This window comes from Puma concolor, chromosome B4 (assembly GCF_028749965.1).
Source record: "Puma concolor isolate L17-30 chromosome B4, mPumCon1.1.hap2, whole genome shotgun sequence".
Lineage (NCBI taxonomy): Eukaryota > Metazoa > Chordata > Mammalia > Carnivora > Felidae > Puma > Puma concolor.
Genome location: NC_141673.1, coordinates 83242999 through 83260639, shown reverse-complemented (window position 1 = coordinate 83260639; position 17641 = coordinate 83242999). Strand labels below are relative to the sequence as shown.

Below are 17641 nucleotides of genomic sequence, written 5' to 3'. Positions count from 1 at the left end.
TAGCATTGTTGAAACTTTCTCACTGAAACTGAGCCCAGGTGATGTTTCTTGTATCAGGATTTCTCTATACACATTGACGGCTAAAAACTGCTGAGGAGTATTGGACATTCATGAGCTCTCAGTGAACAAGAACATGTTTTCAAGGAAACATTTCCTCCATGAGTGTTTATCTGTAATGCTCTTAAGCTGTGCACAAGTCATGTCTGCCACGAGAGGAAGCTGATTTGGGGGTCATAGCAATACCTGTAACGGGAGTTCTGTTTTTCAGCCTATCCACTTCCATTGTGAAGTCATCCTTCAGAAAAAGGAACCCGATAATGGAAAACAGGTAGACAAGGATGAGAGCCAGGACTGCAGTTAGAATAATGGAGCGGCCATTCCGTGTGACACTCTTTATGACATTGAGCAGGGTCTCTTCTCTGTACACCAAATCAAACAGCTACAAACATAAAACAAAACAAGAAAAAAAAATGCAATGGAGCAAAAGCTGAATAAACGTAAAGGTAATTATGGATACAAATGCAAGCCATTTTAGTTTGTCTGTGAAAAAATAACAATCTAAGTGATACCTTAAAGGTGCACCAAAATATATGTTTCTTCTACAGTTGGAATGTATTAACAAACTGTTTTTCAATAAAGATAACGCTAACACGGCATATAATGTGTATATAATGTGTGTTGGTTTCATAACCGACATAACTTTAATTTTGTAAGATACAGAAATAGCATAGTGTCACATTTGAATTTAGAAAAAGTATAATACTATACTTAACCAACTTAGTTACTTATTCCTTATTTTTAGTCTTACTGATGTTCTGCAGTTGCTTCTGGAATACGTAAAATGGCTAAGGTGAGAATGCTGAATTCCATTTGCCTAAGTGATGAATAATTGACAGATTCATTAAATGTATTGTTTAATCGAAGGATTAGAGGAGAAACTACCAGAACAATTTGATGAGGCTGCTGCCATAGAAAAGATAGGAAATTTAAAAATATTTGAGGAAGGGAAATGCGTTTCCTGGCTACAGGGACATAACAAAGACAAAACCTATTATTTAGTATGTACATTTGGAAACAGAAGTATAAGCAAAACTATAATATACAATTTGTTAAATTTCCACTTCCTCTAATGGGTTATTATCCATTTTGTGTTTAGTAGTAGAGAATCTATGCACTGGTCAAGAACCTAGGTGTGTGTTTGCTGTCTGGAGTCCACACCAAGAGCAATTTTATTTATTGCTCTATTATTAAGTTGAAATTATACATTAGCAAGTACATGTTATATTATCAAAAGCGGGTTAAAAGCAATAAATTAACATTCACTTAAAAAGGCATAAATATCTGTTTGGAGATGAATACTATTTTGGAAGTTGGAATAATTAAGGTTTGTCTCCTGCTCTCTGAGGGCACTGATTAGAATTTCTGAACTGGTTGAAATGATCCATTACCAGTGTCACAAATCCCTTTGGAAACACCAGGGCCTTGTTTATACTCTGTTTTGCTGAGTACTGAGGGTTATATACTTACTTTCCAATTTAATTCTAGTCTTGCAAATAATTGTCATAAAGATATTACCTTATTTGTTCACCTTAGGAAGTTGATATTTTATCATGATCATACATAAAAAAAAGTGTTTAAATATTTTGCTATCTGCTTATCTTCTGGAGGGAGCAGAAACTTCCAGAAATAAAGTCAATGTTCCTCAGTACAGACAAAATTAACTAATGCAAATTTAACTTCCAAATTATCGACACTCTGACTTAACTTACTTAAGCATGTCATTGACATAAAGGAGATATTCCTTTACTTTAACTCAATAGTGGCTTATAGAAAAGGTCTGGCAATGGACTCTAGGTCACTTCTGAATGGTTTCTAAAAGTTTATCACTTCCAGAAGCCCATGGGATGCTTACTAAAAATGCTTATTTCTGGGCCCCATTCCATTCCCATGGAATCGGAATCTTGGGAAGGCAAAAAAGGTATTGACATTGGGCAGGTTGATGGTTCTTTCTATTTATATCTGAAAGGAAAATGGCTTTTATTATTTTGGATAAAGTATTGGTATTTGTGGATGTAACTAGGAATACATATTCATGTATTTTTTAAAATACAATACATATTTTTAAAAATACTTAAATGCCATTTTGGCATCACGTCCATTATAATTTCCTCCTAGTACTCTAAACATCAAAATGGACAATATCCTTGGGGCGCCTGGGTGGCCTAGTCAGTTAAGTGTCTGACTCTCGATTGTGCCCAGGTCATGATCTCATAGTTTGTGAGATAGAGCCCCACATGGGATTCTCTCTCTCTCCCTCTCTCTCTGCCTCTCTCTTGCTCTCACTCTCGTTCTCTAAATAAATAAATAATAAATAAACAAACTTTTAAAAATGGATAATATCGGTTTCACAAACAACCCAGTGAAAACAAATTAGCATCAGTATTGTAAGATTTGAAAGATAAAAGACAAGAAGAAAATACAATTGGAAAATAAGGTTAAGTAACGTAAATTAAAAGTAACATTACTATCAATAGCTAATATAATAATTCAAATACACCTTCATTTTGTCAAATGCCTTTTCTTGGAAAACATAAAGATTTACATACATCATTTCACATGTTTTTTTATATTATCTCTTTAATGAATCTTGATAGTACGAGTCTATCATCCTCTCCCTATCGATTTTATAGACGAGAAGGGTTGAAGCACAAAAACATTACAGAATGTTTGTTATATATCACAGTCCGGTAAAAGTGCTGAGTATAATAAGACTTTATATATCACAGGCATGTTTTAAAAAGTGGATTCTTTACGGAAAATTAGAGCAGAAAGGGAATTCATTTGGATCCCTGGAGCAGGAAAAAAATTCTACTTTTGACTGTTGAATAATCTAACTTAACTACCTAGAAGATAGTTTTGTATCACTGGGGCTCTTTGAGAGTCAATAGAAAATGTGCCTCTTTTCAGTCTTCCTACATGGGTTTGCTAGAAAACAGGAAAACAGTAGGCAATGGATTTTTTTCCTCATGACCCAAGCAAACAGGGCCATCCTAATGTTTTTAGATCTTTACCTTAGGTTTCAGGAATTATTTTACTGGCTAGTGCTCTCCACTGCATGCCAGCCATGGGTGGGAGATATAAATAAATTTCTCCCATGACATCGTGATGTTAACCTGGTAGTGTTTTAGGTTTCAAAATATTATCACATATTTATACTGTCTCCTCTCCTAGTTTATGGCTATCAAACAGTCTATATATAGGAAGTAAAATGGATAACGTGAAAAACAAAAAACAGACTTCTAGAAGAAATCTGCAAATCCATTTAATGAGTTAGATACATGGAGATAAGCTTAGCAACAATGACACATTAAATCTGAAATGAAACAACTCATTATGTTTTTTTTACTAGGTTGGCAGTTTCTCCCTCATTTTATGTATACGCCATTCTAAAGTTACAATAATATTTGTTGTTGTAAACAAAATGCAATGATTCCAGTACTATGAAAATATATCCCCATACTTTCCCCCTACACTCTGTTTGAGACTCTCTAAATGTAAAGCGAAGTAAGGATTCGGCCGAAACCAAAAGCAGCTGCTATATGAAGCCTGGGTCAAGAGGTGGGGTCGTTAGTGACTTCTCAGAGAGGAAATAAAGAATTCCACCACCTATGTGGTTTCTCAGAGGAAAAGATTAAAAATAATAATAATTCACACTTTTCCTAGGAAGTTCTAAAAATAACATAATTTGTCCTAAATGTCAGGCCCTGCTTTAAAAAAAAAAATCAAAGGAAGAGGCAGCATTGTGTATTTTTTCAGCATTGATTGTCCACACGGAGAAGTACTCACCAGGAAGCTATAGAAGAATTCATGGACAAAGAGGCCCAGCATGCAAACCAGGACATACGCCACGTGGTAGAGAAAGGCCATATCCAGGATGACCGCTCGGTAGCCTCGGGTGAAAGTGCCACGATTTCCCACAAAACTCACCAGAAACACTATTTTATTACAAAGCTACAGGGAGGAAAAGATTAGATTTTACTGTCTTATTTATCTGGAAACTCATAAAAATAGCAGTCATTGGCAAAACCTATTATTCACGAGTTCTGTGGTTTTCTTTTCTCATTTTTTTACTTGGTGATTTTTCAGCACTGCTTACAAATCTGCATGTAAACGTAATACACACAAAAGTTGTATTGTCTGCAGTTCCAGGGAAAATGAGAATGATGAAGAGCCCCAGCTGGACAATCGAGGCAGACCTGAATTTAAACCCTGGCTGTCTCACCCCTGTCGCACCCTGGCCATGCAGCTGCAGGCCTGGACTGTTTCTTCGGAAGAATTGGAGTAAAGGAACTCCCACCGCATAGACCTCTTCAGAGTATTAAACAATTCATAATGCATTTGAAACACTTAGTACAATGATGCTTTAAATACTACTCATCATATTTTCCATATTAAAAATAATATATGTAATATTTTTATTATATTGGGTATGTAACAGAAAAGTATCTTCTCTGAAAATATCCAGAAAAGATCTATCCTTGATTTTTTTAGCCTAGACTTTCTCTACTGAATATTATTTTTAAAAATTAAGCCATTAAAGGTGATTCTTGGGGGCGCCTGGGTGGCGCAGTCGGTTAAGCGTCTGACTTCAGCCAGGTCACGATCTCGCGGTCCGTGAGTTCGAGCCCCGCGTCGGGCTCTGGGCTGATGGCTCAGAGCCTGGAGCCTGCTTCCGATTCTGTGTCTCCCTCTCTCTCTGCCCCTCCCCCGTTCATGCTCTGTCTCTGTCTGTCCCAAAAATAAATAAACGTTGAAAAAAAAAAATTTAAAGGTGATTCTTGAATTTAATTTAAATACATGAAAATATAAATATACTTATGCAGTTAGATTAAAATAAATATAATTTATGCATATATTTTCTAAGCTCCATGTGAAGTAATTATTCATTAGATATTTTGGAGTGTTTATTATGCTTGGTGCTATGTATTTGTGTTTAAACTATTTAAAATTGTCTTTTGTGGTGTAACTTTGGAATATAGAAATTTACACTGAGATTCTTTGGCAATAACAGTGATCTGTGCGGTGACTTCCAAAGAACACAGTTATCGTAAACTTAGTGTCATATATTTGGTTCTGGAGTCACTGCTTTATTTATAAACTAAAGAGCCAATTCTGCCTCTTAGTCATCATGGAAAGAATTATAGATTTCAAATTTCTGTTCTTCCAAATTGTTTCCTGAGTTCTTCAAGTTATCTGATGGCACCATATTTGTCTTTCTAGTCCAAACTTAAGTTAGGGAAAACACGTTGCTTTTTTGCAACATTGTTGACTTTAGCTATATTATATATTTAAAAAATTGCCTTATGGAATGATTTTAAATAACATAAGAAGGAGCATAACACTTTGAGGCAGAAGTGAAATTTAAGAGATGGGAAAAACCTTTTCCTTCAACTTTCTGAAGTCCAAATCAATACAGACAAAATGAGAAATGTGTTAACAGTCAAACTGAATCAATAGCATAGAAGTTCAACCTTCCCTAAAATTTCACCATGCTAATTAACTATCTTTTCAATAATCAGTATTATCAGTTCTTCCATCGTCTTTTTGAGAACTTGAATAATGTCAAGCAGAAAGTTGTACTTCATTATTTTAGTATTTCATCATCGGATCTTTATTATTAAGCATTGTTACAGTATAATGGATGTCTTTATGATTATTATCCAAGAGTAAGTTTAATATTATAAAAAGTCATCATTTAAAAAACTCAGGAAATATATACAAATATATACAGGAAATATATACAAGGTGTTCAGATAAGTGTGCTATTTGACAATAAACAACCATGAAGATGGTGAAATACAGAATGTCTAGGTGAAGTAATATTCAATGTTTTACTCTTTAAATTGTTTTGAATGGCTATTTAAGTTCAAATTATTTGCCTTGATTCACCCACTATAGTTTATCAATACAAAAAAGAAATAATAAGTTCTGTAAAAAATAAAGTTAAAACCTGGAATTATGACTTTTCAGAAGGGTGGATATGTTCAAGACAAATTGTTCACGTGTTGTTTCCTGATCTTTACTTCCCTAAACTGGATCATTAAAAAATGATGCAGGAAAACTATTTATAAATCTATACACTGAGGAAAAACAATACATTGAATTCAAGTTCTCAAAGCGATACACTTCAGTTCTCAAATAATGCAAAAGCCTTATTTCTGCCTAAAAAAGCCACTGCTACTTTTGCATGAAAAATAAAGGTTTGCCTTCTTTGTTTACAGGTTGATTTTTATTTTCCTTGAAATTTGATCTAGAGCGTGGTGTTGATGGATATGTCCCTGTTCTCTTGACTACGTCTCAAACTAGAGTGGAGTTGATATTGGCAGTGACATCCATCTATTTCTGTGGAGATCAGAAGGAAGGAAATTGTCCTTTGTTCATACCAAGGAGAAATAAGTATGAGAATAAGTGATGTGGGTAGGAAAGAAGTTGAACTCTGTTTTCTCCTGCACCGTGACCCTGAAATGTATACATTGTTTTTATAGAGCATTTCCATGAAAGTTGGGAATATTTATAGTAACGAAGAAATTACAAAACTTATTCTCCCTTTTCATGCCATGACTCGCTTGATGTTGTCTAACTAGTCCTTCATTTGTCAATACCGTTACCTAGGCAATCTTCGTTTCTGAGGCAAGGGTACGTGTGGGCAATGATAAATAGAGGGAGTGCGAACTTGACAAGGTGGTTAAAAGACCAGCCCCTTCTGAATTGGTGCTGAGAAGACTCTTGAATCAGCATACTAATCTAAATGACCACAACTGTCCCACATATTTTTAACATTTTCCATCTATTCTTCAAAATTGCCTTTCACTGTACATTTTGTTGAGGATGAGGTGACTCGGGTGATGGTGAGGGAAAAGCAGGCAGTCGGGTAGGGAAACAGCATCAATGTAAGCTTTCTGTGTGGCCTTTTGAAAAATGATTTGCCAATAGGTTTTCTAAAAGCAAAAACAAAATTAATGTCCATTTGTTAATTAATGTAGAGTGAATCAAGTTCATTAATTTTAATTGGGTAAATTAATTATATAGTACAGTAGTGTTTTCATATATGCTTCATAATTCACTGATATGTCTTTGCAGGACTTTTAACAGTGCAGCAGAATAGAAAGACACTGGACTAGAAGTTGGACCATCTGGGCTCCATTCTTGGCTCTGCCACAGTTGCTTTAGTAAATCTTCCTGGTCTCTGTCGGATTCTGTATACTCATTTCTAAAATGAAATGCCTGGAAGTGAATAATCCTTAAGGTGCCTCGACGGTCTAGAATTCTATGGGATGTCCTTTAAATTTTACTGTTCTATGTGATTACAGAAATTTATAGCTGCCTTTATGTTATCCTTTTTGTCTTATTTGGTTCTATGTCCCTGATCAGGAATTCTATCCCCATCTTACGTTGTACCTAGGGGAAAACAATAACCAATTTTCAGGAATAAACTATAGCGTCCCCCCACCCCCGCTGAAAAAGGCCATCTAGTATTTATTGAAAAGTAAAATTGAATTTATTGAACTACATATTAACTACATTACTATATTTTCATCAACCATCATCCTTACTAAAACTGATGCGATTTGATTCAAAACTCTCCATTTCAATGGTGTTACAAAAAATCTCCATTTCAGTAGTGTTACATCTTACACAGGATACGGTTGTATGGTCAAAGCATAGGAAAATTTTCAGGTAGTCAATATCACCCTGGAAATCTTTTAAATTGCTGACAAAACAGTATCATAAACAAGGGTGGTGTAAACTATACTGTCTTTTAATAAATTCAACACATGCTAGTCCTTCCTCCAGCAACTAAAGCAGTTTTCTACTACTACAACTGAATATCAGAATTAGTTATGAGCATTTAGTGACCATATTATATGAAACACAGGCTGTGTGTGTGTGTGTGTGTGTGTGTGTGTGTGTGTGTGTGTGAGAGAGAGAGAGAGAGAGAGAGAGAGAAAGAGAGAGAATGCTTTGACTCAGAATATATAATTGAATTTGTATATGTTAAATGAACATATGGTGGGCTCAACATTATAGCAGTAACATGACCCCTACCAGGAAACTATCTGCAGGTAAGTAACTGAGGGCATGACACTACTAAATTTGAACACTGTGGCTTATTGCTAATAGACAGCTCTCTGCTAAACTCCACCTGTCTCTCCTGTCTGCAAAATGGCAAGACCAAGTTTCGGCAGAAGGAAACACTTTCACCTTACAAATAACTGTAGAAAGGCAAATAATTTACAAGTGCCCTAAATAAATTACACATTTCCAGGCACTACTACAGAAGAAAATAACATTGTACATAAGAGTATTTAGAAGATATTAAAAGATCTTACACAGGTATTTACTGCATTATTAGAAAAAATACCTAAAAATGTAAATAATAAAAATTAGTGGAACGGTTAAATACATTATATAGCATCCATATGACTGGGAATATTATCATTATTAGTGGTATAGAAATATTAGATGATCCAAAATTTATAAAATGTGTGTTTATATTTACCAAAACAGTATGTTAATTTCCATTACAATGTAGACAATGAGAAGTAAACTGTACTGGGTTATAAGGTATGCATTTTAAGAGAAAAACACCTGAATTTTTTGAAACATCTTAAACATTGAGAGAACACTTGTGACAAGACAGAGAAATTAGTTGCAATCTAAACAAAACTTTGATTTTAGAAATGAGTGAAGATGATAAAAATGGAGCATCATAATAAACGGAAACTGATAATATTAAATGCCCAGAACATACATTGAGGTTTTTCCTTCCACTTGTTTCCTGTTCCAGAAAAGTGACTGTCTACATTTGCTTAACATTATGAAAGACACTGAGTCAGAAACAAATAACTCTCTGTGAACCGAAACACAATTACTTTTATGATTATGGTACCAATGTTTTACAATTAAATAGCACTTCACATATTAGGAGCTTGATAAATGGTAGCCTTTTTTGGTATTATAGCATCACTGTTACTGCCCTGTTCTAAATCTTCACATTCATCCTTTCAACAAGTGGTGGGTGAAGACTAAGCTTTAATATCTTCATTTCACTGATGAGAAAAATTACACTCAGAGGCTTGATCTGCCTATCTCGAATTCTGATTCTCATTAAGGCATAACTGTCAGGTAGATATTTGCTTTTGTTTCTCCCTACTTCTGATACTTATAATTTTAGCACTTCTAGTTTTACCTGTTACACAATGCAAACTTTTAAGTACCAATTAAGTAAATAAATATATTAAATCCTAAGTTACAAAACAGGACTGATTAATGTTTGGATTGTTTTCCTGCCTCCTGGGAAATGGTAAAGCACAGTAAGAAGCTTGTTATGTTAAAAGTTAAGGTGAATGATTATTGGCTAAAACATTTTATTAATCTGTACAATATCAAAACTATAGATAAAACTTCTAACAATATTATCAAAATCACAATTATTCTATCCAGTTTGTTTGTTTCAAATTAAAGTTGATTATTTTCTTTGTCAAAATACCCTGAACTACCAAATTATAATGTACCATTCAGGGGGTGTGCAAATGGATTTTTTTATGCCGTGAGAAATAGAAGAGTACTCACAGATTCATACAGTTAATAAGAAAGATACATTTCCATGTATTTTCTCCCCATGAAGAAATTAAAGTACAATACTTGCCTCTTATATGAATTGTCATTTCCTGTAATGAAACTATTCTCACCAAACCTTAGGCAGAAATCATCTTTTTAACCTGTCCCCAAGGGGGAAAGGAAAAATAATTCCAAATGTTTTTGGTTTCCACAATAGACATTAAAATGTTTTTCCTTATCTCTTTATATGTTCTTGAAGCTTCTGTATGGCAAGAACCACATTCTCCACTTCTTGGTGTTTTCAATGTCTATCAGATAACGGAGGCCCAATAAATGCTTGTTTTTTTCTGGCCCAACTCTAGCTAGCTATTATTTCAACTTATCAAACTTAGATTCTCTTTCTTGAATTAATGTCTTATTGAAGACCAGCTGCCATTTTGTGAATACTATTTGCTTCTTCAAATAATCTGGCTCAAAATTGAATGTATTTTTTTCAAATAATAAGCCAGACTTCCTTAATTCAAGTTTTCTAATAGATTTAGAAAATTTTATTTTTTAAAAATTTTTTTAATGTTTATTTATTTTTGAGAGAGAAAGACAGAGCATGAGTGGGGAAGGGGCAGAGAGAGAGAGAGAGAGGGAGACACAGAATCCAAAGCAGGCTCCAGGCTCTGAGCTGTCAGCAGAGAGCCCGACGTGGGGCTCGAACTCGGAAACGGCGAGATCATGACCTGAGCCAAAATCGGTCACTCAATTGACTGAGCCACCAAAGCACCCCAATTTAGAAAATTTTAGATAAATCCATGAAGATTCTTCAATTAGCTTGGTTGGCAATATTGCAAAATTAGCTTATTTTCAAAACATTCAAAGTACAAGTTCAGTTCAAGTAAATAATTTTTGAATGCTTAAGTAGTAGGCATGAAGTGGGAGAAAAATGGAGTTGGGAATGAGGGAGTGAGGAGGGCAGGATTATACCATGAACATGACAACCCCTGCCCTCAAAAAGCTTAGGAATCGTATATTTGGTACTTGACAGAATTCTTCACTGATAGATCTCTTTGCATGTACAGTAAACTTCCCTTTATTGACAGTGATTGAGGAATAACTGGTAATTTGGTTGCCTGAATGTTCTAACTGGGACCTGTCATATATACCATGTTGAACCTTCAAAGAAGTGTAATATGCTAATGGTCAGAAACACAGACTTGGTCATTCTATCTCAGCTTTATAATTCTCAAAAGTTTGGTTGACTATTTAATTTATTCATTCTCAGTAAATACTTGCCATGTATTTTATGTACAAGGCACTGTAAATGTAGAAGAATACAAAGATAATTTTTCACTCATTCATTCACTCACTCATTAGTTAATTCATTAAAGAAATATTTGTTAGTACCAATGACAATCCAAGACACTGAATGGTCAATCATTATCCATAAGAAATGTATAATGTAGTAGGGGAGATAAGTCATTTATGCAGATACCAGAATATAGGACATTATGTTAGAAACACAGTACAAGATATAGACAGTGCTTCAGGTATTCAGCAGACATATTAGCAATATACTAACTGAACATTTTTTCTTTCATTAACCTGAGGATTTGCCCTTTTCTTAATGTTCGTTTATGGCTATACCATGTAGAAAGCTGTCTAATCCCTTTAAAATTTTATCTCTTGAGTACAATTATTGCTATTTGTATATGCTAATATATACATATATATACATATATAATATATATGCTAATGTATACAATATGCTAATAATTGTATACATTAATGCTATACATATTGCTATACAATAGTACTCTGGCTTACTTATTCTAAACCTACCTAACAGAGGTTTTGAAATGTGCTCCTTTGTTCTAATATTTTAAAATTTAGTGAAAAAAATATTAATTTCATCTATGTCTTTCACAAGTTTATAGGTTTTGTTCACACAAAAAGAGACCAATTTCGTATTTTCTAATATAGCAATCCTTTTTTCTTTGATCATTTTATAAAAGGTACTTCTAAAATTCTACCAAATATAATTTAATCTTTCTTGGGTGATTTAGAAGTCACTTTAGGATGTTAACAGTGGCTCAGAAGCATTTTTGTCAATAGCTTTGGGTATAGAAGGCATTAAAACTGGATTGGATTAAATTGATTGCAGAACTGGGTCACACCTCAAATGCCACCTTCTTAAATATATCAAATTTTTACTTGGCATTTTTTTCTCCTCAAAATTAAGAATGTACAAATTAAACTCTCATTAATTTGGATTCACAACACATAAGAATTTACTATGCATACATGAGTTAAAATATATAGTTACACTTTTATAGTTAGTACATTTTTAATTAATTTATAATAGGACAAAGCTAAGTAAAGTACTTACATTAGCTGCACCAAGAAGTATTAATGTAGGCCCAAGACCTATTGTATATATTGATCTGAGCATTACTGACACAAGAAATGGCCGAATACCCACAGGCTTGGAGAAGAAAAACAGCATCGATGTGCAGATTGCAACTGCTATCCAAAGTAGAACTGAGAACAACGGGGAAAGCGTACCTGTAAAATGTGGAAGAAGTTTATTTTTACTGAGGGCAAAAGTAGAAAATGTAAAACTCTTTGCCACTCCACCTTATATAACAATAGCAAGTCAAGCCATAAGACATCGAATTTCATAACAACCCACTCTACACACTATATATTTAGAGGCAATGTCTCTGAACACATCCCTCATTATTACACATCCAGAAAGTTTGTGATTATTTTCAGGATGTTTAAATACTCCCTAGTTAATGTTCCTTCCATTAAGTCGGAGAATTGTTCATCTTTCTCTCCTATGAGAGTTATCGGTTAAATGCTTCTTCTGCTAGATGTAGCTCACTTGGGAACCTTAATTCAAAATTTAGGATTAATGACTATTAAGTGTGCAGCTACATCATGTGAAACCAAGTATTTTTTTCACTGAACTCATACCTTGCTTTCTTCTATTGTTATGAAGCTTCTATATTATAGATTCTTCTAAAGAATTCAGAATGTAAAATATCCAGTCTTTAGCGGCACCTGGGTGGCTGAGTCGGTTAAGCATCCAACTTCAGCTCAGATCATAATCTCATGGTTCGTGGGTTTGAGCCCCGTGTCGGGGTCTGTTCTGACAGCTCAGAGCCTGGCGCCTGCTTCAGATTCTGTGTCTCCTTCTTTCTCTGTCCCTCCCCTGCTCACACTCTGTCTCTCTCTCTCTCTCTCAAAAAATAAATAAACATTAAAAAAAAAGAATGTAAAATATCCAGTCTTTAATAAAATAGACATAAGCTTTAACTGTTAACACATACATGTGTATATATGTGTACGAATGTGTATATGTGTGTATGAATGTATGTTCTGAGACGCAGCTCAAGTTCTAAAAAGATGGTGAGCTATTTAAAGCCTCAGAAAACAAAAGTGGCCAAACACTTAAAAAAATGAATGCCATTACAAACAAAATTTCTTTAGAAATTACCCAAAACAAGTTTAAAAAATATATTTCCTTTTTAAAAAAGTATAATTCATTGATATTTGTACTCACTATGTGGATTCGAGGAATCCCTGGGTGAAGGTTGGGGGTGCTGGATTTGCAGAAGTAAAGTAAGGGGCTACATTCTTGGGCTGATTAGATCAGCTGTAGGACCTCAAACACGGGTCTATTGGCTAATGAAGTCACAGGGGAAACAACAAAATGGAGATTTTCCACTAGTTATTTCTTTTGGCCAGTTTCATTATTTATAAAATTCACTTCTACATGCAAAACACCACAAGTGCTTTGGTGTGTAGAGTTTCTGTATTATCACTGACACCCTGGGATTATTTGAATTCCTTCAATGAATTCTGTGTAAGCCTTTAGTTCATAGTGAGTGCTAATAGATCAAAAATAGGTAGGAAGAGTCTGTTAGACGTTAAAAAACAAAACAAAACAAGTCAGGAAGTAAACAGCATTAGCTGTTTTTTTTTTTTCAGTGTTTATTATATATCATGTTGCCTCAAACAAACAGTGATGAAAGAAATTTGGGAAGAGAGAGCTGATCTAAGCTCCTCACCATATTTATGATCTGATTACATGACTTTGAAGATGGGGAAAGAAGAGGGGATACAATTCTCTGGAAATTAGCCTAATTCCCATCTTCTGGCAATGCTAACAAAATGGGTACCCAATTCATGTTTATTACTATGTTGGCTGATTCACACTTTATGTCTACCAAAACATAGCCTGACCACCAACAACCCTAGCTTCACAGATCTCAAAGGTCCATGGAGACCATAGCGCCTTCAACTTTCTCTCATTCTTATTTGGACTCTGTCAGAATGTTAGCTTTGTAAGAGTGATCTCTGGGCCTATCACAAATGTGGCATGCAGCAATGAGTAAATATTCATTGATTAAATGAATAAACAAAAACATAATCTGTGATCTCATTTTGAGTCCATAACTAAGTCTCTGGTTAAAAATTTGCTAGTTGTGGAGCTTCACTCTTAAGTTTACTAAAACTGCCAATATCTATGTTCATTTAACAACTTTCAGCCAGTCACTGGACTCTTCAGTATAATTCACAAGCAGTGGCTTGGTGCAACATTCTTATTTTATTATTTTTAAATGTTTATTTATTTATTTTTGAGAGAGAGAGAGAGAGAGAGAGAGAGAGAGAGGCAGAGAGAGGGAGACAGACAATCCCAAGCAGGCTCCACATTGTTAGTGCAGAGCCCAAACCAGGGCTTAAACTCATGAACCATGACATCATGACCTGAGCAGAAATCAATAGTTGGACGCTTAACTGAGCCACACAGGCACCCCATGACATTCTTATTTTAAAAATCCTAGTGTTGACACTAATAGTTACACTGCTCATTGTTATTAATGCCTGATAGGCTAAACACATCTTGACTATTCTTTCCTAGACAGTATCTGGCCTGCCAAGATTTCCCCTAGACTAAATAAGAAATGATTGTGTGTTTTTTTAAGTTTGTTTGTTTGTTTATTTGTTTGTTTGTTTGTTTTGAGAGAGAGACAGCGAGAGCAAGAAGCACATGCCCATGAGTGGGAGAGGGGAAGAGACAGAGGAAGAGAGAGAATCCCAAGCAGGCTCCACGCTGTCAGCATGAACCCAATGCAGGGCCTCGATCCCACAAACCAAACTGTGAGATCATGACCTAAGCCCAAATCAAGAGTCAACATTTAATTGCCTGAGCCACCCAGGAGCCCTGATTAAACAAGAAATTGTAACCATGCACTTAAAACTGGACATTTGACCCCCAAAAGACTGCTAGAACTGATACATGAATTCCGCAAAGTTGCAGGGTGCAAAATCAACAAACAGATATGAGTTGCATTTTTATATACCAATAATGAAGCAACAGAATGAGAAAGAAACTGGTCCCATTCACAACGGCACCAAGAGCCATAAAATACCTAGGAATAAACCTAACCAAAGATGCAAAAGATCTGTATGTTGAAAACTATAGAAAGTTTATGAAGGAAATTGAAGAAGATACAAAGAAATGGAAAAACATTCCATGCTCATGGATTGGAAGAATAAATATTGTTAAAATGTCAATACTACCCAAAGCAATCTACACACTCAATGCAATCCCAATCAAAATTGCACCAGCATTCTTCTCGAAACTAGAACAAGCAATCCTAAAATTTGTATGGAACCACAAAAGACACCAAATAGCCAAAGTAATACTGAAGAAAACCGAAGTGGGGGCATCACAATCCCAGACTTTGGCCTCTACTACAAAGCTGTAATCATCAAGACAGTATGGTATTGGCACAAAAACAGACACATTGACCAATGGAATAGAATAGAAAACCTGGAATCGGATCCCCAAATGTATGGCCAACTAATCTTTGACAAAGCAGGAAAGAGTATCCAATGGAAAAAAGACAGTCTCTTTAGGAAATGATGCTGGGAGAACTGGACAGCAACATGTAGAAGAATGAAACTAGGGGCGCCTGGGTGGCTCAGTCGGTTAAGTGTCCAACTTCGGCTCAGGTCATGATCTCACAGTTCGTGAGTTCGAGCCCCGCATCGGGCTCTGTGCTGACAGCTCGGAGCCTGGAGCCTGCTTCACATTCTGTGTCTCCCTCTCTCTCTGCCCCTTCCCTGCTCATGCTCTGTCTCTCTCTGTCTCAAAAATAAATAAACATTAAAAAAAATTAAAAAAAAAAAGAATGAAACTAGTCCACTTTCTTATACCATACACAAAAAGAAACTCAAAACGAATGAAAGACCTCAATGTGAGACAGGAAACCATCAAAGCACTAGAGGAGAAAGCAGGCAACAACCTCTTTGTCCTCAGCCACAGCAATTTCTTACTCCACACATCTCTAAAGGCATTAAAAGCAAAAATGAACTATTGGGACCTCATGAAGACAAAAAGCTTCTGCACTGCAAAGGAAATAATCAACAAAACTAAAAGGCAACCAATGGAATGGGAAAAGATATTTGCAAATGACATATCAGATAAAGGGCTAGTATCCAAAATCTATAAAGAACTCACTGAACTCTACACCCAAAAAACAAATAATCCAGTGAAGAAATGGGCAGAAGACATGAATAGACATTTTTCCAAAGAAGACATCCAGATGGCCAACAGACACATGAAACGATACTCAACGTCACTCATCATCAGGGAAAGACAAATCAAAGCCACACTGAGATACCACCTCACACTGGTCAGAGTGGCTAAAATGAACAACTCAGGAAACCATAGATGCTGGCGAGGATATGGAGAAATGGGAACCCTCTTGCACTGTTTGTGGGAATGCAAACTGGTGCAGCTGCTCTGGAAAACAGTGTGGAGGTTCCTCAAAAAAAATTAAAAATAGAACTACCCTATGACCCAGCAATAGCAGTACTAGGAATTTACACAAGGGATACAGGACTGCTGATGCATAGGGGCACTTGCACCCCAATGTTTATAGCAGCACTTTCAACAACAGCCAAATTATGGAAAGAGCCTAAATGTCCATCAACTGATGAATGGATAAAGAAGATGTGATTTATGTATACAATGGAATACTACTTGGCAATGAGAAAGAATGAAATCATGCCATTTGCAGCAACATGGATGGAACTGGACGGTATTATGCTGAGTGAAGTAAGTCAGTCAGAGAAAGACAGATATATGTTTTCGCTCCTATGTGGATCTTGAGAAACTTAACAGAAGGCCATGGGGCAAGGGAAGGGGAAAAAAATAGTTACAAACAGAGAGGGAGGGAGGCAAACCATGAGACTCTTAAATACAGAGAACAAACCAAGGGTTATGGGGAGTGGGGGAGAGGGGAAAATGGATGATGGGCATTGAGGAGGTCACTTGTTGGGATGAGCACTGGGTGTCATATGTAAGCCAATTTGACAATAAATTATATTTAAAAAAACTGGGCATTTGATCCCTTTGTAGAAAGAACTCAAAGAGCATCTAATGTAGTACCTTGCACATAGTTTAATGCTAGATACATATTTGTGAAGTTAATAAACTTAAAAGTTACTTAAAATGGCAGTATCGCCAATTGTCAATAGGTGCAATCATATTCTGTAAGAATGGTCACATTGGTCTCAGGCTGAAGATTTAATGCAAAAATAGTAATAAATTTAAACTCTGACAACAGTACAGTACAAATTGTCAAAGACAGTTTTTACCCACTAAACGTGGGAGGGGTGACTCTTCTTAATATTTTATATTTGTATAAATTTTCTATTATAAGCATTGTTACTTTAATAATGGAATTTTTTTAAAAATTCACCCTACATATTTTTAAGTCTTAAAAAGTACGAAGTTTGTCCTTTATGGGAGAAAATTCAAACAGCAAACTTGGCGACCTCAATTCAATTCACATAATGGGAGTATCTTATCCACTTCATAGTAACTCGTTTATAGCTTACTGTACAGAACATGCTGCTTCTTACCTCAAGTCTCTCTCCATTTCTCTGCCTTCCATGTAACCTCCTAAGACTTTCCTGTTTCTCCCACCTCATTCCAGCTAAAGTAGACATC

General features: G+C 35.4%; 1 protein-coding gene across 7 annotated transcripts in view; it reads right to left on the bottom strand.

The window, feature by feature from the left end:
• Positions 1-17641, bottom strand: part of ITPR2 (inositol 1,4,5-trisphosphate receptor type 2) — a 515364-nt gene that overhangs the window by 78734 nt on the left and 418989 nt on the right. For all 7 annotated transcript variants that reach the window (XR_015253713.1, XM_086713794.1, XM_025930361.2 and 4 more), the window contains 3 exons: positions 11999-12174; positions 3847-4011; positions 244-439 (listed from right to left, as the gene is read on the bottom strand). Coding sequence is in view for 6 of the 7 variants with exons in the window: in XM_086713794.1 (XP_086569920.1) it covers positions 244-439; positions 3847-4011; positions 11999-12174 (537 nt within the window). In the remaining variant the exon portion in view is untranslated. The remainder of the gene's footprint in view (positions 1-243; positions 440-3846; positions 4012-11998; positions 12175-17641) is intronic.